Source organism: Acipenser ruthenus, chromosome 11, assembly GCF_902713425.1.
Source record: "Acipenser ruthenus chromosome 11, fAciRut3.2 maternal haplotype, whole genome shotgun sequence".
NCBI classification, from domain to species: Eukaryota; Metazoa; Chordata; class Actinopteri; order Acipenseriformes; family Acipenseridae; genus Acipenser; species Acipenser ruthenus.
This window is the reverse complement of record NC_081199.1, coordinates 35956166-35983979: the sequence shown is the minus strand read 5'-3', so window position 1 is coordinate 35983979 and position 27814 is coordinate 35956166. Positions and strand designations below refer to the sequence as shown.

The 27814-nt window shown below is 35.3% G+C and overlaps 1 protein-coding gene across 3 annotated transcripts; it reads right to left on the bottom strand.

Annotated features, from left to right (window-relative positions):
* Nucleotides 1-3317: 3317 nt before the first annotated feature.
* On the bottom strand, nucleotides 3318-27529 carry LOC117427126 (speckle-type POZ protein-like A). Of its 3 annotated transcripts, none has more exons than XM_034045520.3 (12): nucleotides 27393-27529; nucleotides 22923-23080; nucleotides 17940-18074; nucleotides 13194-13315; nucleotides 12710-12861; nucleotides 12438-12565; nucleotides 9487-9664; nucleotides 9109-9164; nucleotides 7038-7160; nucleotides 6657-6799; nucleotides 6499-6552; nucleotides 3318-6205 (listed from the first exon to the last, which is right to left on the bottom strand). In XM_034045520.3, exons 3-12 carry the CDS (start codon nucleotides 18015-18017, stop codon nucleotides 6061-6063), a joined length of 1179 nt encoding a protein of 392 aa, XP_033901411.1. In that variant the 5' UTR covers nucleotides 18018-18074; nucleotides 22923-23080; nucleotides 27393-27529; the 3' UTR covers nucleotides 3318-6060. The 3 variants fall into 3 exon arrangements, with proteins under 3 accessions (XP_033901411.1, XP_033901413.1, XP_033901414.1); XM_034045522.3 differs by having other exon boundaries at nucleotides 22977-23080; XM_034045523.3 differs by lacking the exon at nucleotides 22923-23080 and having other exon boundaries at nucleotides 27393-27520.
* Between the last annotated feature and the right edge of the window lie 285 nt (nucleotides 27530-27814).

Genomic DNA, 27814 nt, shown 5'->3' with positions numbered 1-27814 from the left:
CTTTTTTGCATGTGATTTTATATTGATTAGGTCTGCACACCAAACCAAATAAGCAAGCATATTTTTGTATTATATTAACAGGTACTGACTGTACAGAGTCCATCATTAATATAAAACTAAAAACAGCTGAATGCAGTACTTTCTCTAGGACAAAAAAAAAAAAAAAACTGTTGACAGATGGTTTCCTTCAAAATGGTTACATTTTTTTCTCCAACAGAAGCATTGAAGCATACTGACTTTATGACCATCCTGAAAATATCAAATGGAGCAGTTTCTGAGATTGTGGCAATGAAAAACAATAGGGAATGGGAAATAGAATGGAGAAAGAAAGTTGTTACTAAGATATAGATAGATCGATATATAGACAGATAGATACCAGTATGAAGTAACTGATAAACTGAAAACCCAATATTTTAATAATATACATCTGAAATAAATAAATAGATCTGAAAAAGATCAAATGGTTGACCCCTTCAGGGAGACTGATTTGTTTTGTTAACATTATTATTTTTATGATGAACAAAGTGTCTATTCCCAATTCACTATGCAGATAGTGTTACTCAGTTTCCAGCCTTCCTTTTACCCATGACAATTATTTAACATGTTTTGCTAAAAGTTCATAGTCGCAAAATATAAAATGCCTAGGAAGCATCCCTCGATGACTAATTACTTTTTCAAATCAGCTGTTGCCCTACTACAAGAAAAAGGGGATTTTGATCATACTACTCCATTTGATCTTACATGAATTTGCATTTACATGAACAAAAATAACTTACTGTTAGATGAACATGTTTCCATTTTTTTCCAAACTGTAGTGGTTGGTGCATGATTTGGGCTGGTCCTCTTGTTTTTCACTTGAATGCCGGTTCCTGTGAAAAGTGCCTTGCTTCGATTCAAGACATGAGTAATTGCAAATGCATACTTTGGATGTACAGTAGATAATGGTGATACAGTTATCACTGCCGAACAGTAGCTCTAATTTTGTATTTACCAGAACAGATGTATTTTCTTAATGGAGACACCTACCAGAAACACTCAGAGACAATTGGGATTGTTACAGAGGGACGACCTCTCTACCAAATAGTACAAAAAAAGATAAGTGAGGAGGTATTTATCTTATAAAGCCTTCCTCAGTGGAATATATAAAGTACTTTGTAGGTTGGAATCAACTCTGTGGCAATACTGTTTAGTTCACACTTTGGTGATTTAACCATGTTCAGTCAGATGAGACTTCAGAGTGTAACAGAAGAAATAACCTCCAAATAATCCTTAAAAACCCTGAAGAGTCTTTACATGCTCTCTTCAGCAAACTGGTTTCCTTCCCTTCCTACATTAACCCAACAATCTGTTGTGAATTTCACAGAATGCACCTCCACTCTACTGCATATGTCAGTAGTGTCACACAACAGGTACAGGGCTGCTTATATATCCTGCAGAAGAATAGACTTCAACTAAATATTTCATTACAATGACCAAATAAGGTCATGCCTTATAGATGTTTATTATGTAACATTTCTGAACTTTACAGAACATTCCAGTATCAATAACTTGACTAAATGCTTACTTTACTGAAACTTTCAAATACTGAAAAATAAAATGTGGGTAATGCATTATAGTTTTCCATAATGTTCCAATATCAATAAATTGGAATAAAACCTAATACACTAAAATATCATTCTTGTTAAGTTATTATGGTTCCTGACACATCCTCTTGTTTTTTCAGCTGAATTAAAAAGGACACAGTACAAACAGAATTACCCTCTGTCCCATACTTACTGTTAAGGAGTAAAATGTAATGAGAAACGGTTCTTATTGTCAGTACCTAAACAATTGTACACGATGCACATGAGCAGGGTTAATGACAGAATTATACATTTCTTACATGTTCAAATAATGAATAGTGTTACCAGAATAATTGCATTCATTAAAAAGAACAGTAATGCACATTACTACTTCCCTTTATGGCTTCATTTCTATCAAACCAATTAGAGAAGGGTGCAGATTTGTTGTAAACACACTGACATTCTCTCAGTATGTGATATATACCAGGTGTCTTATATTACTGCTAATTGAGTCAGATACTTTCTCACCCCCTTCTACTAACTAACCTTGCTAATTGAGGAATGTACTGTAATACATCGATCATCTGTCTGATCTTTTATTGGCACAAACTTCTTGTTTTTATTCATTGATATCCATCTATCTATCTATATATATTATATTTTAGATAGATAGATAGATAGATAGAGATAGATAGATAGATAGATAGATAGATAGATAGATAGATAGAGATATAATATATAGCTGTGCTGTTCTTTTTGTACTGCATAACTTCGATGACAGGGTTCTCAATTTATAAAAGGACATACATGCTTTACATCAGTTTCAAACTAGTTATCACAAAAAATATATATAATCTATTTAAATAAAGGCCGATACAAATTAGTGCATTTGATTAGGAATAAAGTTTTTAAACAAAGTTTTTTTCAACAACCCAAGACTTGCAAAATATAATTGATACATAAATTTACCAGCATTAGAAAAGCAATTGCAATGTTAATGATAAAGGATGGCTTTAGAAAGCAGTACAATATCAATGTTTTGAAAATAAATAAATAAATAAATAAAACACGCCATCTCTACATAACACAGCATCATAAAAGCAGTGTCTCAGACATTTTTTGGTACATGTACTGTATGTGCTATTTTATTATTAGTACAATTTACATTAAAGCAAAAAGTCAATTTAAGGTTCTGGAATCTTACTTACTAGTTGAAATGTGCACATTTCTGTCAACAATGAGATGTGCTTTCAGTGAAATCTGTATCCAGGAGTCATTTGTTGTTGATTTATTTTTATTTTACAAAATGTTTTTTTTTTTTTTTTTTCTGGAAGGTATTACATGGATTAAAATAAATGGGTGTACAGCAGTGCTAAGTTATAGAGAAATTTGGTTGAGCATGGTCAACCAGATAAAGAAGGCATCAGCAAATGCAATACAAAAAAAAAAACAAAGTGCACCAAAACATTGTAGAAAACACCTACATAAAGAGGGATAAACAAGAGATTATTTACATGTGAGCCCACCAATTCAAATACCTAAATAATGCCCAACAGATTGTAAAAAAAAGTAAGGCTAGTTCACATTATACCATAAAGTGAAACAGAGAAACAGTAAACCTTTAAATAATGTATCTGCCCTTTACAGCCCTCACATGTAAATGTGTGTCTCAAGTGGAATATTACTAATACATGGCAATGCTCAAACCTTTACACCAATTATGAACTCCCTGACAAACTATTATCTTGTAGGCCATTCTGAATTAATGGCACGGGCAGCTAATTTCCTTCAATTAATCTTTTTTTTTTTTTTTTTCCCCGCTTCCTACTGCAATTAATATCTCACATGGCAAAGTAATTTTAAACGGTTTATTTTTCCAATATAAACACATGTAAGAGACCATCAAGCTCTTCTATTAAATATTATTCTAATAAAAAGGGACTACAGTAAATATACTGTACTTTGTAATATTGTGAGGGAAGTGATGATACCTTAAGCTACTTCATGACACAACCAACCATGTAAACCTACTTAATGTTGTAGCTTATAATCCTTTCTCTATATTCTTTTAATTCAGGACATTTTACTTTAAGTAAGTGTTTGATAACAATTAAAGGGTACATAAGGACCTTTTTATTTTATTGTGTTACATGTTCCCATGTGTTGCTATAACTGTTTACGTAAGGTGTGTCTATTGTTTTAATTTTTTTTTTGTTCTACATTTTGACCACATTTTTAAATGTTAACATTGCATTCCGTGCCATGGGAACATGTAACACAATAAAATAAAAAGGTCCTTATGTACCCTTTAAGATGACATTCATATACATTATTCAATAAAAGCTTAAAAGATCAGTTCATCCCTAGAAAACATATCAGTTTTCACATCAATAAGACTTTCTAAAATGTGTCTTTACCAGTTGGGTGTCAGGTAAATTATGTATACATGTTTAATTTGAATACTTGTGTATACCAGTATGTGTGTAATTAATAAATTAATAATAAATTAATAATAAACTATAACTTATACTGGAGTTAAACTCCATTCTGTGTTACCCAAGAAAAATTGCTGCATATAAAGTAAACCCACAGCTGTATTTTTTACAACCACCAGGAAACAGATGCTCAGCATCCTAAAGGTTTGTAGCAATTCTGGCACTATGGCCAAACAAAAAACAAAAAAAAAAAAGAAGCTCTTGCGCCCATGCAAATCCAGGTAATTGGGCTACAGCTTTTTATTCTTTACTAGGGTAAAGGGCATACAGAATGTCACACTCAGAACCAGTCACTTGAATGAACAACATAATATACACTGTAACAAACTAAACAAAACATTGTTCCTAGTCCTGGAAGAAAAAATAGAAAATTCCATAGATTGAGACGTTACAAGCCTTTTACTATATAACTTTATATCAGTTTTGTCTTTGCTAAATGTGTAGCTTCTAGACCATATTGAGCCCTGCCACATAGTATATTGGTCAAGGTTAAATAAGTTCACTAGTAATAACAGGGCCTGCAATTTATCTGGATCGGAAAGCAACAAAAATATGTAAAAAGCATGAAAATAAACAAACTTAACGTACATATGGTAAACAAACCTACTTCATATTAAACCACTGGCTTAACTGGGACGTACGAACCAGAATTACGATAATTCCCATAATGCAAGTTAATTTTTAGTATTTTCAGTGTCTTAATAAACTAAAAACTCATCAGAAAGCAAACTGTTCAAACACAGTCACCGATCTGGCTAACTTCCATTAAACAAAAGTTGCTATCTTACAAATGGACACAAGAGGGGAAAAAAAACAAACAAAAAAAACAGTATACCACTGCCAGGTTATTACAGCAGCCCATACATTTCCAGTTCTACATGGTCTTACTGGTCTTCTATTAAATCGTTTGCCAAACACAGCAAGATACATTCACAGGTTCATAGAATAGTCTCAGATCTGGCCTGTCAGAAAAATTGAAGTCTGTGCTATTTTACACACCAGCCCTGTTTCATTATACAGTAACCAGATTAATTTGTCTCAATCTTGGTTAGGCATATGTACATACAATCCTCAAGGACTACATGATGGCAACACAATGAGTCACACTGGCAACAATGTTCCAACACCACTCCATACCTTTTAAAGAGAAATAATAGGTACCTTATTTCAACAGAATTCCAACTGAGAAAATGACATGTTGATGAAAGAGGACCTATGCTAACATTCATGACTTCAAAGCTTCCATCTAGTTGAAATTACACCAACAATCTGTCAAGGTAAAGCTACTGCAAAACCTTTTTCAGGAGTACAGCTAGTTTCTGCCATTTCAATTAAACATGTACTCCAGCCACAAATACTGTATTTAAATTATTTTCTAGTTATGAGAATCCAGCCATCATCATCCATTACCTGGTTAATTTGATCTTTCGATGAAAATTCAATATTATATATGCAGTAATATTTATGCCACATCAGTTAATCTGATAAGCCGCAGTAAAAATAAACAAATAAATGCCCCTTTAAAACATTCATGCCTGTATGAACAAATAGCTGTACAAAAACATTTAAGGTAAGAGAAAAAAAAAACAAAAAAAACAAAAAGAGAGCTTTCTCAACAATTTAATAAAAGCTTTTTTAAAGTACAACTTTATAAATTTACTGCATTATGGGAGCTAGTGCAATCTGGCAAAGCCTTGTCTCAGTGAAAAGGCGGCAGGCACGCACAATTAGAGACATACACAACATAAATTCTTGGAGCAATAGCAGATTGTTTAAGGCCATATCAAATGATGGCAAACATTGTATGTAAACTAATTTAAAGCTGAAGACCAAAACTGAACTGATCCATCGGTTGAAGTGAAGTCGAGCCAGTGTGCCAAGTACAAAGATTACTGCAACCAACCAGAAAATGTTAATCTTTTTCATGAGGTTCATGAGGCCAGAAACATACCTTAGACCTTTCAAAGTCAGTTTTTAATAGTCTCTAATGTTCTTTTTAGCAGTTAGGATTGTTTTAGCCGCTTGCGTGGGATGCCAAAAGGTGGACACTGTGCAGATGCTAGTGCTCGAAAGGCCTCTGCTACTAAATGAGGATGGGACTGGATCATCGATTTCCAGCCTGCAGTTTCCATTATGTCTGTTGCATGGCTGCAATGAAGTAAAAGAAAAAAGAACATAAAAGGGTCATAAAAGAGAGTGTAGGGTCAGCATAGGCAGCATCGATAAATCGGCAGCAGCCTGTTGTTCAGAAGGCCTTTAAAATTCATCAAAATCCAGTTGTGCAAACAGGCGGTTTACATTGATATCTATATATTACATCGACTGGTTAAATTATTTGGACAACATTAGTTTGGAAAGTATCTTGACTGGACATAGTCTTCCAATAAGGTTATATAACATATTTTGGAAACATGTACGTGTCCCATATACACCTTACTTACTTGCTATTCCAGTTTTTTCCATCTTTGCAGCCAAGCTGTCTAAGGACACTACACCTGTAATGAAAATTTGTAAGAATTGAGAAGAAAAATAATAATAACAAATTAGAGATTAAACATAGAAGCAGATATTGTACTGATACAAGAAAAAAGGCACTTGCCTGTTGATGAAGTCTATTGCTTGTGCTTTGAGCTGTTCTGCACTGTGTAGATCGGCTAGTATGAGGGTATCTGCAACATTTTCGACTGAGAGGTTGCTACACAAAGCTTCTTCACACATAACCTTCAGACGTTCCAATGCATACTGAGGAAAAAAGATGAATAAAGTTGCTTATTAATTTTTAATGTTTAACTATATATATATATATATATATATATATATATATATATATATATATATATACATATATATATATATATACACTGTATATAAAAAATTATATATATATATATATATATATATATATATATATATATATATATATATATATAAAATGTACAACACAATGTACAGTCCCATTAGTTGTAATTACAATACTTACTTTATCTGCAGCAGCCAACAAGTTGTCAGCCATTTTCTCAAGATTTGGTGCCTTCCCTGTGTAAATGAATCTCATCATCTCCTTAAACACATCAGGGTCAACGTCATTTATTTCTACACGGTTCTGTTATCAAACATAAAAGAAAACAGTTTATTGTGTACATGAAGGTTTTTCTTTGACTTCCTAGTCAATTGAAATCTAAACCAAAAAATTATACATTTATGTCTGACAACAGAGGACTTTTCTCTTCATTCATTTTTTAACAGTTTTACACATTAACCAGGCACCCGGAATATAAATCTAATTGTGAGTTTCTCACTCCAGCTGTACATTTCTAATGATATTTGTTAGTTCTCTTAAATACATTTTTCTACTTTATGACAAGATGATTGTTTTGAATAATGTATTCCACTGGTCAACTAATATATATGTTACACTCAGTCAGGATTCGGTCAATGACCGAAAAAAATAACCATTTCATGATTTGAGCATTTACAAATTATCAAAAGAACGAAATGAAAGGTTATTTCTGTCTGTGAGCAAATTATATGGATCAAATTGCAAAATGGAAAATATCAAACAAGCATAGAGCGAAATGCAAGAGAGATAGCTTCTTCGGTCTTTGAGTAAAGCGATATAATCAAATTGCGAAATGTGCTTTCAACAAATGCACAGTTCCCAAACATATTTTAAAGATGCTGCTCAATCTGCAATTAGCAATTAACAATTAACTGCAGGGTGTTAAATGTGCATCAAGTGAAATACAAACTTTTTAATACAATATATTTTTTTTTATTGAATGAACATAAAATCAGTAAATGAGATTTATAAGATGCACATCATTGATTCATTATTTATGTATTTATTATTTATGCAGGAAGTTAACCAATTGAGACCATGGCCCCATTTGCAAGGGGGTTGTGGTAAGAAATTTATGAGGATAGTGATCTCAAACATTAAACTCCAAGCGAGTTTCTAATAACGTTTGTAATGTTCTCGCCTTGTTATTTGGAAAATACAGGTTTAGAGGAAAAACGAACCCAGTTAAACATTTATTTTATTCATATTACAAGACTACTGCATACACACTATTTAAACTGCAAAATCAAATGTTAATCCATGTTTGTCTAATCACTGTTTTTGAAGCAAAGGAAACAAGAAAGAAAAAGAAAATAAAGAAAGAAAAGTATGCTTCTTAAACATTTAATATTCTCATAAATCATAGGAAGGGGTGAACTACCGCTTTTTAGAAAACAGGTTTTGCAGACCCCGATCAGCACCAGACAGTGCCACTCCTCTGCAATAAAGACAGAGACTGCTTTTTGAAAGAAACCCTTCTGAAAGGTTTTTAATTTCAGATGACAACATTTTCAAAAGAAACCATATTGAGAGTTCAACTGGGCTACCGAGACATTTTAAAACACTGTTTTGATTGTTTAGATAATAAGAGTCAGTTAAAATGAAAGTTCAGTCAAATTGGATACATATAAAGAAACCATAATGAGAGCTCATTTAAAAAAAAATCACAATTTAGATTTAGAAACATATACATCACTGTATCTGTTTTTGCAAGGCTTACTACTGTGGCATTTGGAATTGCACTGAACACCCTTGCGCACATAAAAGTGCTTCTTTGTTTGACAAAAATGAAGCCTTGCATAGCTCCAGAATCAGCTTCTGATGCTGTATGAAAAGAAAATTTGTTTTCTTTGGGTACTTTGTCCAAATTAGGAATACACTAAATTGGACAATTGAAATTCAATTAGACTGTAAAGGCGCTCCAGAGATCCTAGAGCAGACCGAAGAAGCTGCATTTTGTGTTTCGTTCTTTGCTTGTTTGATATTTTCCATTTCGCAATTTTATCAAAATAATTTGCTCAGACAGAAACCTCATTTCGTTCTTTGATCATTTGTAAATGCTCAAATCGTGAAATGGTTATTTTTTTCAGTCACTGACAGAATCCTGACTATGAGTCTAATATATATATATATATATATATATATATATATATATATATATATATATATATATATAATCTCTATCTTTCTTGTATGTTTAACAAAAACATACCTTTTTACTTTCTTCCATTTCGTGTTCAAACATTGCATTAAAAACAGGAGATCGAGCTGTCAAAAGTACAAATAGACATTACATTTTTTTTAATTAGCAAGGTGAAAGGCATGTCATATTTTGCCTTTATCCATAACACATACACAATTAAAAAACTACATTATTTAACATAAAAAAAATAAATAAATAAAAATGTATCTACAGAATGACAACGGGTAAGATGATGTTAAATCGGCATGCCCAAATTCTCTGCACAGTAGATTACCAACTACACAGTAGTGCTGATAAGATGATGTCTGGTAAAGGCTGCATAGTCCTACTTTTTGTCAGCATTAACGGTGCAAGCAAAACTGTATTAAAATATCACAGATATCTCACCTGCTAAAATGGATTTGTGTGCTTTGAACTCCTGTCCTCCTACATAAAGGCTGCAGTCTGTAAATCGTGAACCTTCCCAAAGATTCCCTAAATCATCTGATAACCGACACTCTGGAACCTTTAACATGTTCATATTTGACTGGCCAGAAATATTAACAGAGTCTTGGACTACGCTTACCTGTATTTATATTGAAAACAAACAAAAAAAAAGATTAATTAAATAAATAAATAATAAACAAAACAAGTTACACAAGTACATTATACACCCCTTCAATAACCCAAACATCACTACTACACAGCCTGGCCACGTGTAGGACCTGTATCTACATGAATATTGGGTTAGGACACAGTTTGCCCTGATTCCACAAGGGGCTGCAAAGTGTCAAGGGATGTTAAGTCATTAATATTTCATGCAGAGAGATCATGATGGCAAATGTGTGGTTCAAGTTCATCCAAAACATGCTCAATTGAATGGATATCTGCTGATTGAGAGTCCAGAAGATCACGCTAGACGGGTGCATTATCATCATCTTTAAAGTATCCATCGCCTTCAAGGTGCAGCATTGTTGTGTAGACTTGATCCACAGCAATGCTTAAGGAAACCACAACATTCGTTAAACCTTCCAGTGTATACCAAGATAATGCCGAACTCAGTTGGAAATGTGGAATAACTTCTTGTAACAAATGACCATGCAAACATCTATCAAATATAGCAAGAGGGTTCTAAAGAGCCTCATCCTCATTCATCAGTCTAACAAAGAACGTATTAATAGTCCTTTTATAAATAGATTGTGGTGCTCGTGATTCAGCTAAATGTTAAATATGCACAAACGTTTCCCACCACCACATCACGTTTGCCAGGGACGTTTGCTTTAATCAATAAAGCGTTTGCTAATCATATAGGATAATCTTTGGCTTGTTCTAGGTTTGATTTTATATACAGTTAAAACAACTGTGCGAGTGTTAGCAAATGTTTAATTTATTTTTGTTCCACTCCCACATACTCAAGTAAATTGTAATCCTGAGCCCACCTACCATTAAAGAATACTGAGTTATGATGATAGCATTAAAACCTACCCTGTAATACACTGGAAACAGCAAAAGACACACTGAATAAATGTTTGTACCCCAATCTCCCACCCACACATGCAGACAACAGTTGGTTGTTACAAACAAAATACACAATGGACAAAATATAACCAAGAAAGTTGAATACAGTCTTTATTCGTTGCTGTCTTTTTAGAGCTGGCATTTATTAATACAGACATTTCAACTTCAATGTATCTAAGAAATTGCCAATTTTCACCACTGTTAATAAACCAAGACGAACCAGGATATACTACTTGTTACAATCTCTTTTTCTTTATTCCAATAACTGTATTTCATTGCAAATTCAATGAACAGCTTATTTAACTTGTCTTTCTAAGTGAAAAATAAGATACAATACTTTCACACCACACACACTCCTGGGGGACACATTTCAATTATTATCAATTATTATCCGAGTAGTGACATAAGTTGTAATCTTGCCAAGAGGATTTCAAAAACTTTCCTGTAAATACTTAAATCAAAGCAAAAGTAGGAACAGTTAAACATCCGTTCATCATCCTCCCCAGTCACTAATCAGTCTGCTTTGGTAGCAACAGCCCAGCAGCAGAAGCCAGTTGTTTTTAATACATATGTCACTGCGGTCAAGGCCCTCTTCCCTGGCTTTATTTTAAATTCATAGACCTGCTGCATTGCCTTCCACTAAGGCAATTAGAAAAGACTGGCACATTTAATATGATTTACATCCTCCCATTTCCTGTTACATTAAACAGCACTGAAGGTTGTAAATACCACTAGTAAAAAGATAGAATGCCTGCATACTTATGAAGCTCCATATCTTTTATTTAGTTTAAAAACACCATGCCATCGGGTAAAATCAACGTTTCGATCTACAGAAGATCTTCATTAAGATATACTAAATATCACTACAAATTCAATAGATATTCTATTAAACAACAATATAGTACATATATGGTCAGTGCAGAATATTCATGATTTTTTTTTGCTGCAAAGCAATACGCGACTTAAGAATAGGAAACAAAATAGAGGGAAATGAATAGCATAAGCGGTAGCGTCTAAATCTGTTAGTGACGCTCTTTATGGCTACATTGTTTATTAACTCCTTATTTCCTGATTGACAGCTGCTCAATTGACTACTCCAGCTGTTAGACACATACCAACAGTTTCAAAACTAAATTACATTCCCCCCTGAGGTACCGGTATTTAATGTTTTGCAACCTACATACAAGATATAAACTTAATTCCTTTCATATTACCATAAACCTTGCTTAGTGCTTGCTTTCTTTACTGAGATCTTACCTCAACTTGTATATTCACTGGGCATGTATCAGTTCTAAGTGTTGGGTGATAATGATCAAATATTCCCAATACATTATCAGGATGACAATACATCTAAATTAGTACCAAAACAGCATGTCAAAAACTGTGTGAATTTCAGGCTCTGAAGGAGATTTAATTACTAGTTTTGCTTCAGAAAAATATATATTGGCCAGAAAGTGTTCAGTGATTCACTATCTATAGAAGATTCCACAAGCAGAATTCTGGTCAAAATAGCAGATATATAACTGGAAAAGCAGATTAATATTTCATCAGGGAGAGGAAAAGTTTGTAAATATGTTATTCAGGAATCGTTATCGTTTTTAAGTTGGTTCAACGATCTGTGCAGTACTTCACATGCACAGTTTAACGTATACCAAAGTCTGTACAGATTTCTGAGCCATTCAAAAGTTGTGCTTGAACAGTTCTAAATAGATATTGTTATTGGATACTAATATAGCAAGACACTCTGGTACATGTTATTTCTTCATCAGAAATGGGATAACATGGGAAAAACACACAGTGCTTTCCATGAACCCTGTACTTTAGAAAAATTGAAAACCTACCTCACAAAACAATGTAAGCTTGTCATCTGGTAAAAGGCCATTTGTTTCATCAAGCAGAAAATCTCTCCTAATAAATTTTTTGAAGCCCCAGTCTTTGCCCTGGACAAATCGATACGCTCTTTGGCTTTCTAAAAAAACAAGAAGCAGACTTGGTTAGCGTTTCTCCTACGTATTATTCTGTGCTTTCCAATCAGTAATACATAACATGTATTAGGCCTTACGGTGGTGTTGAGTATAATGACATATTTACATTATTTACTGTCAGTTCTTACCCATAGCTTTTGTTTCTTCTCTCTTGGCATTCAGCAAAGAGAACTTAAACTTTGCTCTTACTTCACTTTTTGGACAACTAACTAGCAATAAATATAATGATAAATAGTCTTTGCTCTCATCATCCAATCCCTTTGGGTTTACTCTCAGGCACCTGTAACAAAAACAACAGCAATACTTACGGAATGCTCTAGAAAACATAATTGGAAGAAACAATATTGGCTTATGCATAGTATCACATTTGAGCTGCAAAGAAAAACATGTTGGCACTTTGTTTACTTGAAATTGTAAAATGGCTTTCAAAGAAATATTGAAAATTGATCTGAGAACAAAATAATTTTAGAGAAGAGCGTTTAGATAGACAGGATAAGAAGAAACAATATACAAGTCTTCTGATGTCTGCATTGGTACTATACCTAACCTCATGCAGAAATCATACAAAAAAATACTTTCAACAGACTTTGAAATTCTTTTAAATACTCTTACCATTTCATTTTATCATTAGGCCCAGAAGAAAATGTTGAACTCTTTAGAACCTCCCCCATCTCTTCCCGACAAAAACTGAAGTTGTTTATAGTCCACATATAAGAAAATTTGACTACTTTCACCTAGAAGAGAGCAAAATAATTATGTATATAATTATGAGCAATTGCACTGATGAAATAAAGCATTGTATGCTGCTTAAAACAATGCAGATTTACAGAATGAATCAAGTGGGGTGCATGATGGCCTGCACGCAATTGGATATAAATGATGTCCAGCTCTTCAGATTCACATTTAGAGTGGGGCACGTTGTATTTCTGTAATGTCTCCTCAAACTCTCTCGATAAGAGACAGTATTGTTATGGTGTTGCTTTCTGCACATAATTCTAGATGGCAATTCAATTCTATAGAAAAAATACAATAAATACTGTATGAATTTATTGTTTTCGGTTACTTTCCAAAATGCCTAGTCTGTTTTTTTTCTATCAAAATTTATATTATATTATATATATATATATATATATATATATATATATATATATACACACACAGATGTGCTCAAATTTGTTGGTACCCCTCCACAAAAAATGAAGAATGCACAATTTTCTTTGAAATAACTTGAAACTGACAAAAGTAATTGGCATCCACCATTATTTATTCCACATTTAATAGAAATCAGACTTTGCTTTTGATTTTTTATTCAACATAATATTGTAAATAAGAAAACAAATGAAAATGGCATGGACAAAAATGATGGGACCGCTAACCTAATATTTTGTTGCACAACCTTTAGAGGCAATCACTGCAATCAAACGTTTTCTGTAGCTCTCAATGAGACTTCTGCACCTGTTAACAGGTAGTTTGGCCCACTCTTCCTGAGCAAACTGCTCCAGCTGTCTCAGGTTTGATGGGTGCCTTCTCCAGACTGCAAGTTTCAGCTCTTTCAATAGATGTTCGATAGGACTCAGATCAGGACTCATAGAAGGCCACTTCAGAATAGTCCAATGTTTTGTTCTTATCCATTCTTGGGTGCTTTTAGCTGTGTGTTTTGGGTCATTATCCTGTTGGATGACCCATGACCTGCGACTGAGACAGAGCTTTCTGACACCGGGCAGTACGTTTCGCTCCAGAATGCCTTGATAGTCTTGAGATTTCATTGTGCCCTGCACAGATTCAAGGCACCCTGTGCCAGGCACAGCAAAGCAGTCCCAAAACATAACCGAGCCTCCTCCATGTTTCACTGTAGGTATGGTGTTCTTTTCTTTGAAAGCTTCATTTTTTTCGTCTGTGAACATAGAGCTGATGTGACTTGCCAAAAAGCTCCAGTTTTGACTCATCTGTCCAAAGGACATTCTCCCAGAAGGATTGTGGCTTGTCAATATGCATTTTAGCAAATTCCAGTCTGGCTTTTTTATGTTTTTCTGTCAAAAGTGGAGTCCTCCTGGGTCTTCTTCCATGGAGCCCACTTTCGCTCAAAAAGCGACGGATGGTGCGATCAGAAACTGACGTACCTTCACCTGGGAGTTCAGCTTGTATCTCTTTGGCAGTTATCCTTGGTTCTTTTTCTACCATTCGCACTATCCTTCTGTTCAATCTGGGGTCGATTTTCCTCTTGTGGCCGCGCCCAGGGAGGTTGGCTACAGTTCCATGGACCTTAAACTTCTTAATAATATTTGCAACTGTTGTCACAGGAACATCAAGCTGCTGGAGATGGTCTTATAGCCTTTACCTTTACCATGCTTGTCTATTATTTTCTTTCTGATCTCCTCAGACAACTCTCTCCTTTGCACACAATGATACCAAACAGCACAGTGACTACTTTTCTCCATTTAAATAGGCTGAATGACTGATTACAAGATTGGAGACATGTGTGATACTAATTAAATAAACTAATTAGTTTGAAATATCACTATAATCCAATTATTTACTATCTTTTCTAAGGGGTACCAACAAATGTGTCCAGGCCATTTTAGAATATCTTTGTAGAATAAGCAATAATTCATCTCTTTTCACAGCTTCTTTGCTTTATTCTATGACATACCAAAGGCATGCAAATATACATGATAAAATAGCTTTCATCATAATTTATATTTTTATAATTTCATCACTTTTCAGGAGGAATGAAGCATTATTTCAATGAGTTGTAAGGGTACCAACAAATTTGAGCACGTCTGTGTATATATATATATATATATATATATATATATATATATATATATATATATATAGACACACACACTACCGGTCAAAAGTTTTAGAAAACCTCCATTTTTCCAGTTTTTATTGAAATTTACGCAGTTTAATGTCTCAATGTACTCTGAAATTAAAGCATAGAACAAATAAACAATTGGAGATAAAAAAGAAATCATGGAATCGTTTTGTTTAACAAAATTTAATCCAAATTTTTGACTCATCAAAGTAACCACCTTTTGCAGATATAACAGCAGAACACACGCGTGGCATTCTTTCTACAATGGAAATCAAATATTGTTCGGAAAGTTCTTCCCAACACTGTTGCAGAAGTTCCCACAAATGTGTTGCAGTTGTAGGTTGCTTTGCTTTCACCCTTCTGTCCAGTTCATCCCAAACCAGCTCGAGGGGTTTAAGTCTGGAGACTGTGCTGGCCATTCCATGATTTGAAGCCTACCGTCTTGTTCTTTTCTTCTAAGGTAGTTCTGACATAGCCTGGAGGTATGTTTTGGGTCATTATCTTGCTGTAGGATGAACCCCTGACCAACTAGGTGTATACCAGAGGGTATTGCATGGCGCTGCAAAATGCTGTGGTAGCAGTTTTGGTCAGGGTGCCACTCACTCTGTGCAAGTCGCCGACTCTGGATCCAGCAAAAGAGCCCCAGACCATCACGCTTCCTCCTCCATGTTTGACAGTTGGTGTCACACACCGAGGAACCATCCTTTCGCCTACTCGACGGCGTACAAAAACCCTGCGTGATGAACTGAAGATTTCAAATTTTGATTCATCGGTCCATAAGACCTTCTTCCAGTCTTCAGTAGTCCACTGGCGGTGCTTCATGGCCCAGGCAAGTCTCTTTTTCTTATTTTGCCATCTTAGCAATGGCTTTCTTACTGCCACTCGACCTGTCAAACCTGCAGCTCGAAGTCTTCTCTTCACAGTTGAAACGGAGACTTGCTTACTTTGACCAGTGTTAAGCTGTGCTTGAAGCTGTTGTCCTGTGAGCCGCCTATCACGCAAGCTGTTGACTCTCAGAAACTTGTCTTCTGATTCTGTTGTGGCTTTGGGTCTGCCAGACCTCTTCCTGTCAGAGTTTCCTCCAGTTTCCAAGTGCCTTTTGATGGTGTAGGAAACTGTACTCACTGACACCTTGGCTTTCTTTGCAATTTCTCTAAAGGAAAGACCTACACTTTTAAGGGTTATAATGGTCTGTCTGTCTTCCTTTGTTAATTGCCTTTTTCTCGCCATTATGAGAGCAATATACTACTTCCTGCAGTACAATACTGTCCAAATAATGCTTAAGAGGGTGTAGTAACACAGTCTGTTCCAACACTGCTTTTATACAGACAGAGGGTTTGTAAGTAATCAACAAAAGTTGGGACACCTGTAGGAATTGTTAGCATCAACTTTCAAGGCCTAATTTACTTCCATTGCTGCAGAACAGCTGTAAGTTGTTAACCCATTACGTGTTCCCCGAAAAGGGCCTTTTTGTATAACTCTGAAATGTACATTATTTTTCAGTTTTTGGTAACCTAAACTTTTTTTTTTAACCTCTGGCAGTTTACCGCTTACCTTTGTACCATTTCAGGTTATTCACTGGACTTGAACTGCTTAAATTTCAATAAAAACTGGAAAAATGGGGGTGTTAATCCTTATGATCACGGGCACATTCTTCTGGGGGTTTTGTGTGTAGGCATTTTGTTCATATATTTCGCCACAATTCTGTTTTAAACCCTCCATATCTTAACTATAATACAGCTTTAAATTTCCTGAACAACCCTCCACTCCTAATTGTAATGACTTTTAAACATCGCAAGCAGTCTACAATAGAAATGTAGGAATGTGCTGCCACTCAGTAGTTGGGGCGGGTTTAAAGTACTCAGAATTTTTAGTAAATGGGAAACGGGTTGTCAACGTGAATTGAGTAACCATTTCCACAGGGGGGGGGGGGGGGGGGGGGGGGTAAGGTTTTTATCGGCTAAAACCGAAAATCAGAAGCCCTAAATATACGGTTCCATGGCACGTAAATGTAATGTAACAAAGCATGATATGGTAAAACACTTCTTTATACAGTACAAGTGATTCAGATATCTTCACCTTTGGCACACTTATAAGCAACAATTGTTTTTGGAATGAGATATAAACAGCACCCTTCAATTCTGGGTAGTTCAGGTACATCACACACATGAGTTTGTTCTTATCAAAGCACTTTCTTAGGATATCTTCCATTATACTTGCTCTTCCATTATACTTGCAGGAAAAATAAGCCTACAAACTTTTGTCAGCACTGATCCAACTTTCTCCTCTGAAGTTGATATCAGCCAGGAAATGGAGCTCACAACCCAAAACAAGTCGCTGTACAAACAGATCTTTAACAAGCGTAATATTTTCCTGAATAGCTGTGCAACACAAACAAAAAAATGTGAAGAGTGAAAGAAAACTACAAGATGATAAGCTTAGTACAGTAACCTTGACCACAAGATTGTTCCTTGATTGATTGATTGTTACAATCTGGTTGGACAATACCTGGAGGAAAGATTCAGATACTAGTTTCATACCTGTGTGTAACACCAGCTTTCAGCCACAGGCCCACTGGACATCTCTCCAGGTGGAGGAGGGGTCGGCACCCTTGACATCGCCAGCTTGTCCACCTGACACGCTATGGTGATGCCCTTTAAATTTCAGAAGTTGACCTATAAAAGCAAGAAAAACACCTTATGACAACTTAAATCATTGCTCCTGAATTTTAGCTTTACAAATTACTTTTCGTTAGATTATGTTTGATTTCATAAACCTCTAAACAGTAAACATATTATGGTAGGAATGTTTGTAACCAATAAGAAAACCTACTATGATGGCCCTTCCGATACTTGTAAAAAAATGTAATCATCCCAATCTGAATGTGCACAAATCTAATTAAATATGAAAATGGGTTCATTGTCAACAACTTTTAAATGTAAGCTCCTACCCTACATGATAAACTAGTATGTCAAGCTACAGTATTAGCAAAGTGCTTTGCTCAGATTGTTCCCTAATTCACTGCCATACCAGAATCAGGGAAATTGGATCAGATGTCTCATTCCAGTGGTCTGATGGTGTCATTGTTGAGATCACCAACTCATGGCAACAAAAGAATGTTTGCAATGAATGTGTACTTTTGCAGAACAAGAAAAGGGAAATGCTGCAGCAATACAGTAGTCAAACAGCTAAAGGACTCTTGCCCTAACATACGAAGACCAACACTTATGTGATTAGTTTTCATACAGTACCAGACTCAGAAATAAATAGGTTAAAAAAAAAATCTGATTAAGTTTAAAAACTGGTACTCATTTTTAACAGACCTTTCTAAAATAAATTGAGAGCAGTTCCATTTACAGTGCATGAACTAAGATTGAACTTTGTTACCTTCAGGCAGTTTTTAGCTCATTTGGTGGCTACAATAAAGCAGTCAATTGCTACAGTCACATAATGTTATATGCATTACTACAATCACACATTGCTGTGCATTTAATTTGCAAATTGCCCATGTGGTAATCATGCCTACAGTACCTCTTGGGTCACACATCGAAAAGTATTTATGAAGACATATATCATTGTTTTCTATAGATCTTTACTACTGTACACTAGTAAGGTGTTGATTTTTATCAACCTTTTCCCTGTCAGGTACTGTTTTTTTGTTAGCATTTTACAGCACCTAGAATTACACCTGTCACTTATTTTTATGGGTAATCAAGATTCAGTAAACAGGGATACGTGGTTGATCTCAATTAGCCCTTCCCTAGTATTGTAAAATACTAGCTGTAGTGGGGTATAGGTTTATGCAATCAATCCTTAGATTGGTTCAATACATTAATCGCCCCATGTTGTCATTCTCTGCTTTTTTCAATAGCCTTGTTACTGTACTGTTTCCTTTACCACTTTTCCACTGGCATAAAGCCTGCATTGTCCAATATATTTTCCTTGCCTTTTTGCCAACTCATGAACCTTTAGCTTCACATCAAACATGAATCTGGCTCCAGGCTGAACCAGGTTATTGTGAAAATAGGGATTCAAATGATTAAAAAATAGTATGTTCTATTACTTACCTATACAGTACATATTGGGTAAAGTAATGGGCTTGTAATAAACTCAGTAGGGTGTCCTGCAACCCTCTACAACTAGCAAACTTGCTGGGAACAGATGATCCATTAAGGCTTAAGTTAATAGAAAGGACTACAGCCAGAAAACAGTACTCACACTGAAATAATGTTATTGTGGTCCTCAGTAACTGGTAATCAAGGAAAACATTTTTCTTATTGGTTAGTGAAAGAAAAACAAAATTAACTCCAGGTTGTGTTTATTGTCTATTAATCCCACGCCTCTTTTGAAATCAGTTAAAACTCTATAGACAAATATATAAATAAACAACAATGGAAATGCTGTAAATAACTGTTTATATGAAGATGCTCTTTCAACTGTATGTTTTGAACTTAACATACATTTTGCAACCAGAAATGACAGAATCGATTCAAGATGTTCAATAGGCAAAAACTTGCAACCTGTATACTCCGCTCCCGTATATCATGATGTAGTCAAGACAACATTTTATCTCTATTTGGAAAAGAAACCGTTTAGCAAAAAAGGCAGGGAAAGTTCAATTAAGAGTTGTTGCTTCAAATGACGGTATATAACCAACCTCCATAATGATCGCTAATAATAATATTCAACTAAGTCCACTTTCGCTAATAATATTTAACTAAACACATTTTTGTAAATCTAAAGCAGTTTTATTGCCAAAATAAGATTATCTGTATTCTTTGTTTGCTTGTGTAAGTTACCTGTAGATTTGCAGAATGTGTGATTAAATGTGAAACTTAACCGGCATGTGTGCTCAAGACTGTACTTCATGTTATTTAGCCATGAGTACAAATAACATGTCTATGTATCCAATTTATTTTTCTAAATCAATATAAAAGTATATTATGTGCTGCTTAGTAATACATGTGAAATAGTGTAACGCCCCAAATTTTTTTTTTTTAAATATACCAGTATTTTCTGTTTTCTTGAAATGCCAGGTTGTTTAGACATTTACAAAAAAATAAATAAACATGGCAGCCTTAACTAATACCCACATGTGCAATGTAATATGTACTGTACTGTTTGCAGGTTTGCAAATCAGCCAGCTAAAAGAACTATGAATGACCTAGCCACAAATGCTGCTTGCAGATTACTATTATCAGATTGCTAAATTTAGGCCAGTTGCTCAGCCATTCTTTCATGTCATGAAATGTTTTATGTTTTTAATGGTTTTTAACATTTACTACTCTAAAATGTCATCTGTAGCTACAGGGTACTTACACTGAGAATACCCATCCACTACCCTTTTGAAGAATAAAAGTGTCATAGACCTTCTTATCTTTATGAATCATGGATCATGGTACTTGAAGTGTATTAGAGACCTGATCAAGGTGGTGATGATTCAGAATATAAACCATACAACACTGTTACAGTAATACAACAGTTAAACAAGCTTAATTAAGGCTTTATTTCCTTGACAAAACAGCATGTTTCCATTTACTGTTACAGTACCAACTTTTTAACTTAAAAATGGATTGCTTTCAAGGCAGATGGGGGATCGAAGCAGTCTGAAATATAATCAATTGAAGATGCAATGTGATGTCAATACCTGTAATTACATGACTGCTGTTTTGTTTGTCCAGTAGGTGGATATACAAATTACAAGTTTCATTTTTTTTTTTTTTTAATATGTTTTTTTATGTCATACAAATTACTAACATGGCAAATTATGTGTGGTAAATGATTGCATAAATCTCCATATTATTATTATTTTTATTTATTTCTTAGCAGACGCCCTTATCCAGGGCGACTCACAATTGTCCGAAGATATCACATTATTTTTACATACAATTACCCATTTATACAGTTGGGTTTTTACTGGAGCAATCTAGGTAAAGTACCTTGCTCAAGGGTACAGCAGCAGTGTCCCCACCGGGGATTGAACCCACGACCCTCCGGTCAAGAGTCCAGAGCCCTAACCACTACTCCACACTGATTGTATAAATCTCCATAAAGCATAACATTCCACAAATCAATACAAAGCCATGTAAGCAGTAGTTTTGGGAACAATATATTTTAACAACTTCCTACAGTACCTCTAGACCAGGGATGCCCGGCCGGCTATTTACCAGTCTACACTGAAGCCGGAGGACCAAATACTTCACTAACTTACTCATACCAATTTTAACCCTTTGAGGTCCATTTATTCAGCGCCTGTCAGGCGTGTAAGGTCCAATTTCACATGCGCGGTTTAAAAGTTTCACAGTAAAACAGGTTTAAAAGGCACTCCATATCAACATGACAGTCAGTACTGCATCTCCAGCCCCGCCCCACCCCTTCACATATATCTTCATAGTCATGCATACTGATAAATCACCTTCTGATCACTCGATTTATCACCAAGCTCCTCAATAATGCTATCCAAGTCATTATTTTATTACTATAACCTCTCAAAAATCTCAGCAAATGTCCCCAATTTTCTTTGCACCCTGGATGCAGATGCAGCTATCTTTTGTTTATGTCGGTGTTATGTCTGTGGTGAAGGGACTATGCGTATTGTTCAGATCCGCCTCCATTTTTTTCCGGCTTCTCTCGGCCTCAAAGCTTTTCTCTGCTTTTTCCAGAGAAAAAACGACTAGGGACCTGTAGGGCTGTGTTCGAAGGTTCAGCATTTACATAGCTATGTGTTTTCAAATAAAATACACTTTTTGTTGTCTTGTTGAAACAGTGCGTTTATAACCAGTTTATATTATTGTTAAGTAAATATTTTGTATAAAGAAATGTCCACAAAACTCATGTAGTAAAATGTTATTATTTTAGCCTTGTGAAGTTGTAAGTACCTATATTATGAATTCTACCAGTGACAGTGTGCCGTTTGTATGTTATTCAGGCTTGCATTGGAAGCTGAAAAGCACACCTATAGTATTTGTGTTTAGGGAAATCTGTGGGGAGTGTGGTGTTAGGGGAGAGGGTTGTTGGACACAGTTATAGTCAATATGTTTATTGTATTGTGTACAACAAAACAGTTTTACGTTGTTCTTTAATATTATTTGGTGTGGCTTAAGTTTTTCCAGTGTGACTAAAAAAATACTAAGTTACTTTAGCCACAGTGGATAACTAAATGAAAGTCTTAAAAGGAACGTAGTATACCCTGCTCCAATGCACGGCAGCGGCGCCATATAGAGTTACTAATGATTTGGTAGTGGATTTTAATACAACAACTTTTGTTTTAGTAATATGCATTATACAAATCAAAAGATCAAATTTTGCATGCCAGTGACATTTAATGTGTGATTTATAGTATTCACACTTTGTCAAACAGTTTCTGTTACCAGAGAGGAAAAACAAAATAAATAAATAAAAAAACATACAGTGCGTGAATGCCGCCTGATGAACCTTCGAAGGTTTAGAACTCCTGTCTAGTGAACGAACCTTTGAATCTTTGAACACAGCCCTAGTATGAAATGTGCCATACTGTAACTCACCAACTTTTTGCCAACAACTGAAGTATCATGCTATGACTGCTCCAAAGGCCTCACCATCAACTCGGGTTTCAAGGGTGTAGGTGAAGGCTTGTGAAGCGGACAGGGTGGTTGCAGGCAACTGCTATTTAATAATCACTGTGGCCTTTGTACATCCCATCCTACAAGAAAAACACCAGAAAGAGAAGGCTGAGAATAAAAGTAATACCTAAAATAAAAAGGCGAAACAAACAAAAGTACAGAATGCATAGAACCTTCACCTTCTTAAAGTAATTTTACAAAATGTCTAGCTTAATTGCTGCATTTAAAAAAAAAAAAAAAAAGATCTCATGCCACTACAGAAAAAGCATGACTTTCAACGAACATACAACAGACTTTATTTTCAAAGCCAATATTAATATTATCATGCATCCTCTACCACTGCTGTAAATGCAAAAACAGAGCCACAGTACATAATGAAAAAGTGGATTACCTTGACAATGTAGTGTACAACCATCAAAAATAAAAAACTACACTTATAAACATTAGAAATCATTCAATCTAAAAAAATAAAAATAAAAATAAAAAAGACAAATATTAATTATTAACAGACAATGCTTTGTCATGGATATCCTGAGTGCAAAATCAGAAGCGCTGCTGGCAATAGGTTCCAGTGCCAGGGGACTACGGATTCTTACAAAGAGCGTGTGATCTACTGTAACCAATATCGGCCCCTGCAAAAACAGGAGGAAGTAAAATGCATCTTGCTCTCTCTCCACTTTATTTTTCAATAAACTGTATACTTACATTTCTGTGGTTTATTTTTTTTATTTTTTTATTTACCGGTGTTCCTTTTCCTGAAGCTATGTGAGATTAAGTGCAATTTAACTTATGCTTAGAAACAAAATTAATAAGGGATGTTGTAAACACCTGTACATCTCTCAAATGACACCACGATGGTAATGTACATTTTCCAATGTCTTTACATTGTATGTCAATTAGTTGACAACATAAATTCCACTACTTTAATAATAGCCTACAATGTTTAATCTCTTGTCTCCTTCAGCCTAGCAAGGGTGATTTTAGGCTATATAAACGGTACAGGAATTTTATACAAATGGGCCTGGTCTGCTTGCTCGGAGCTCAACAGGGGTAAAGCTGTAGGTCCTTATTAGACAAACTGTACTGACATGGCGGGTTGTAACATAGAATTGGCATCACACAGTGAGGCACAGTTTATGCGCTGCAGTCGCAGTTTACATGTTCAGTAAATGCAAACTAATTTGAAAGAAAGGAACTACAGTATATTTCTAAAGCAACAAATAATCTCTACAACAAAACCTCTGCAATTTGTGGTAAAGTGGGTTAAGCATCACCCAGTGAAAGCCAAAAAATGGTCAAACGGGATTTAAAGTACAGTAGGTAGAATTAAATGAGTGGTCCCACGTTTGTGTGGATCAGACTGTTTCAGAGCTCCCTCTCCTTTCAATTCCACAATGCATGCACCATTCAAAACAACCTCTCTCTCCAGAATGTAATCATTTAAAAAAATCTCTCCATAGCATCTGAGACATTTTATTCCTACAGTAGCATGTTGGTAGGTACTGTAGGCGTACTGGATGCTACGCCTTTAAGTCAAATGAACAGAGTATCCAGGATTCTGTAGTTACAGCACATCACAATTACAAATGTAAACATTAAAACTGCATACTCCTGTACAGTTGTCAGTAACAAGTCAAGTTTTATGGATACAAATGTAATGTCATTAGGACTAAGGTTTGTTACAGGTAAAGTAACTTTGTCTCTTAATTGATTTTGATGTCAGTTAAATGGGGGAGTTTGAGTACTCAGAATAAAATACCAGATCTATTGTACTGTAGCTACTTCAAAGCAATACTTGAATTCATTTGTAGAGGTGCTGACTACAACCCGGAAACACTTAAGGGGTGGGTATTTCTTTAGTGGTTAGTGGTTCCACATAAATCATGTTCCGGGACAGCTGCCAAAGGACTTGTCCACACTACATAACCAAACTCGAGAACCGTACTCAAAAACGGTTTAATTAATCCAGCTCAAAGCGTCCACACTGAAGTACCATGTCATGTTTAGTCGGGCTTAATGTATCCAAACACTATTAAAATAGTTTGGTTACAGTCCCTAGCAGTGCAATGAACAGTGGAAATTAATATGATAGTAGTCCACCATGCACTGTATTTTATTTTTAAATAATGTGTTATGCTTCATATTAATAGAGGTGCACATTGCTAAAAATAAATAAAACAAGTATTTTGGGAAAAAGTAAATGTGAACACACACACAAGTAGGGTTTGAAGTTTTCGGGTTTTATTTTTAATCAGGTGACGTCCCTTTAAACAAATTGAGCTGATTCTGTTTTTATAATTAAACTCAGAAAAAAGCTGTTAATTACAAAACAATCTTTGTTTTTACCTTCATAGCTTGCCTGAGGCTAATTCTGGTCCCCTTAACTACGTTAATTCATCCCCGATCCTACTTTTAACTCGCATTTCATTTTCGCAGTGGGCTGATTTAACGTTGTGCTTTTGTTATTTTCCCCACTAGTTTAACAGAGATGTCCTGACAGATGATTTTTAAGCATACAAATGAATAGTTGAATACCCATTGTGGAGTGCACACTGACAGCAATCCTTCAGGTGCCTGTTCTGAGTATTTCACCAAACACATCAGAAAGCATTTGGGGATATTGGAGGATACACCAAAAATGTAGTTCGGTATTACAGCATCCACACTTCTGATAAACAGCACTACCTGATGTGATCTAATTTAGAACCGGACTCGAGACTACCCCCTGAGGTGGTCTAGAGTCCGGTTCTCGAGTACGTTATTAAATGCCCCGTAGTGTGGACGCAAACCGTATTTAGCACTTTTAAGCCAGTTTAAAGGCAACTAATACGGTTTAAAGACATAGTGTGGACAGGGCCAAAATCACTCCCCCTTAGCAACCCCACAAGCTAAACACTTTGCCTATCACTGGACTGCCATGTAAATGTGTAGTGCTTCAATACTCAAAAATGTTTTTTTCATTGGCAATTCACACTCCTGGAGAAGTATAACATTTGGTAGCCCAAGCAAAAGCTTGATTTCTGTGACCAAGAACCTGCTATGCAACAAAGTAGTTGCCATTACAATCTTTCTTTCAGAATACCTAAAAGGGATATTGAATAAGTACATCCAAGCTATTTGCAAATAAGAAAAGGCTCACGTATGCCACATCATTTAGTATCACAAATGTTATAAGTTTATATTCATCCTTCCCATACTGGAGGAATGGTTTCGTTCACAATATTCCATGTCTGCAATCAGAACATAACTTCTTCAATGTAAACCATATACCAATGTGTTTAAATTGCTGTAGCCTTATGTTTGATTTGTCAATAACATCTACAGTAGCAGTGTGCACAACTCAGATCAGAAGGATTTCAATGTTATTATTATTATGATGATGATGATGATGATGAAGTTGAAATATTTTCTAAACAAATCCTATTGTATTAATTAATTATTTAGGAGCCACATGTACTGTAGACTTCTACTTTGCGTGTCTGTAGAACAGTAAGTTACATAATATGGCGACACACAATTCAGTTTTGTAATACTATTAAACATAACGACCATCCTGTCATTGTTTGTGTTCATGTTGAGTATGATGTGCGAATCTACCTGCATATTAAAATGTTGCAGTGTAAATGAGTATACAGTGTAACATACTGCTTGCAAATGCGTGACATATAAGTTTAAGTAGTTGTACTGTATTGCAACAATGTATTTCGCCACTACTAGCTTTTCAAGCAGGAAACTGTTTTTTTTTATACTGTACTCAGCAGCAACCCCGACAAACCAGACACGCAATGTTGCTGTTTAAACACATATCACTTAAAAATGACTAAGTTCACGCTGTAGTGTTGTTCCAAGACTATCCGTCAAGTAAAACACGATTTAAAAAAATAAATAAATAAAATAAAACAGAGAGTTAATAATCCTTCCACAACCGCCACGAACAAGACCCATACCACATAGATCCGCATAATTTCTGATCGTATCCAAATTATTGATTTAACATGTTTTCTAATCTAAGTATCCCCTCTACTGGTCTGTGCATGCGAGCTTCGGCTGATTAAGAACCTGTTTGAGCAGATAATGTAGGTTCTGTATTAGGCTGTATGGGGTGTCTAGCTTATCGTGATGGGAAGCAAGAAGGGGGGTGGGGGGTGGAGGGGTTACTTTGCATGGCCTAAATCTCCCCGGCCCAAAACCGCCACCAGTCCAAAACTAAGGCGCATTTGCGATTACAGTCACAGGTTCTTGAAAGTATATACTACACAATAATAATATTTTAGTGCGGACACCTCTCCTGTCTATAGTGGCTTGTGTCCAACAAACAACGCTCTTCTTTGTGTTTAGAGTCCTCACAGCACAAAAAATAATAATAAAAATAAAAATAAAAAACGTACGAACCTTTCCTCCACTCTTCCACCAGGGGCAGACCCCACACATTTGTTCTTTGCGACTCTCCTTGCCTTTGTGTTATTTAAATACTATGAGGTGAAACTTTAAATGAATTGTTGTTCTTTTATTTATTTTTTAACAGAACAGCTTTGTACCCATAGCGGCTGCAGTGGCTCTGTCTTGCTTTCCCAGAATTAAAGCGCATGCGCGGTGGTCAGGGGCTCCTGCAAAAAAACTTCCTGCTTGCAGCACGGGTGGAATACAAGCTCACAACCGCAAGTACATAATACTGTACAACAAGACAACCAGAAGACCTTTCTGCTTCTCAACACTGTTGGAAATTAAGCTCATTGAACCCCGAATTGTGAGCAGATCGTTGTATGTAATCATATTAATCTTTTTCAGGGATACACATAAATAACAACCGGGAG

Bases quoted from the DNA above. Each gene is read 5' to 3' on its own strand.
- LOC117427126 (XM_034045520.3), bottom strand. From the start codon at position 18,017: ATGTCAAGGGTGCCGACCCCTCCTCCACCTGGAGAGATGTCCAGTGGG. The intron at 6,800-7,037 runs GTAAGTATTGTA...TTTTTTCCTCAG, and splicing joins TGTTGGCTGCTGCAGATAAA to TATGCATTGGAACGTCTGAA. The intron at 6,553-6,656 runs GCAAGTGCCTTT...TTTTCATTACAG, and splicing joins GCAATAGACTTCATCAACAG to GTGTAGTGTCCTTAGACAGC.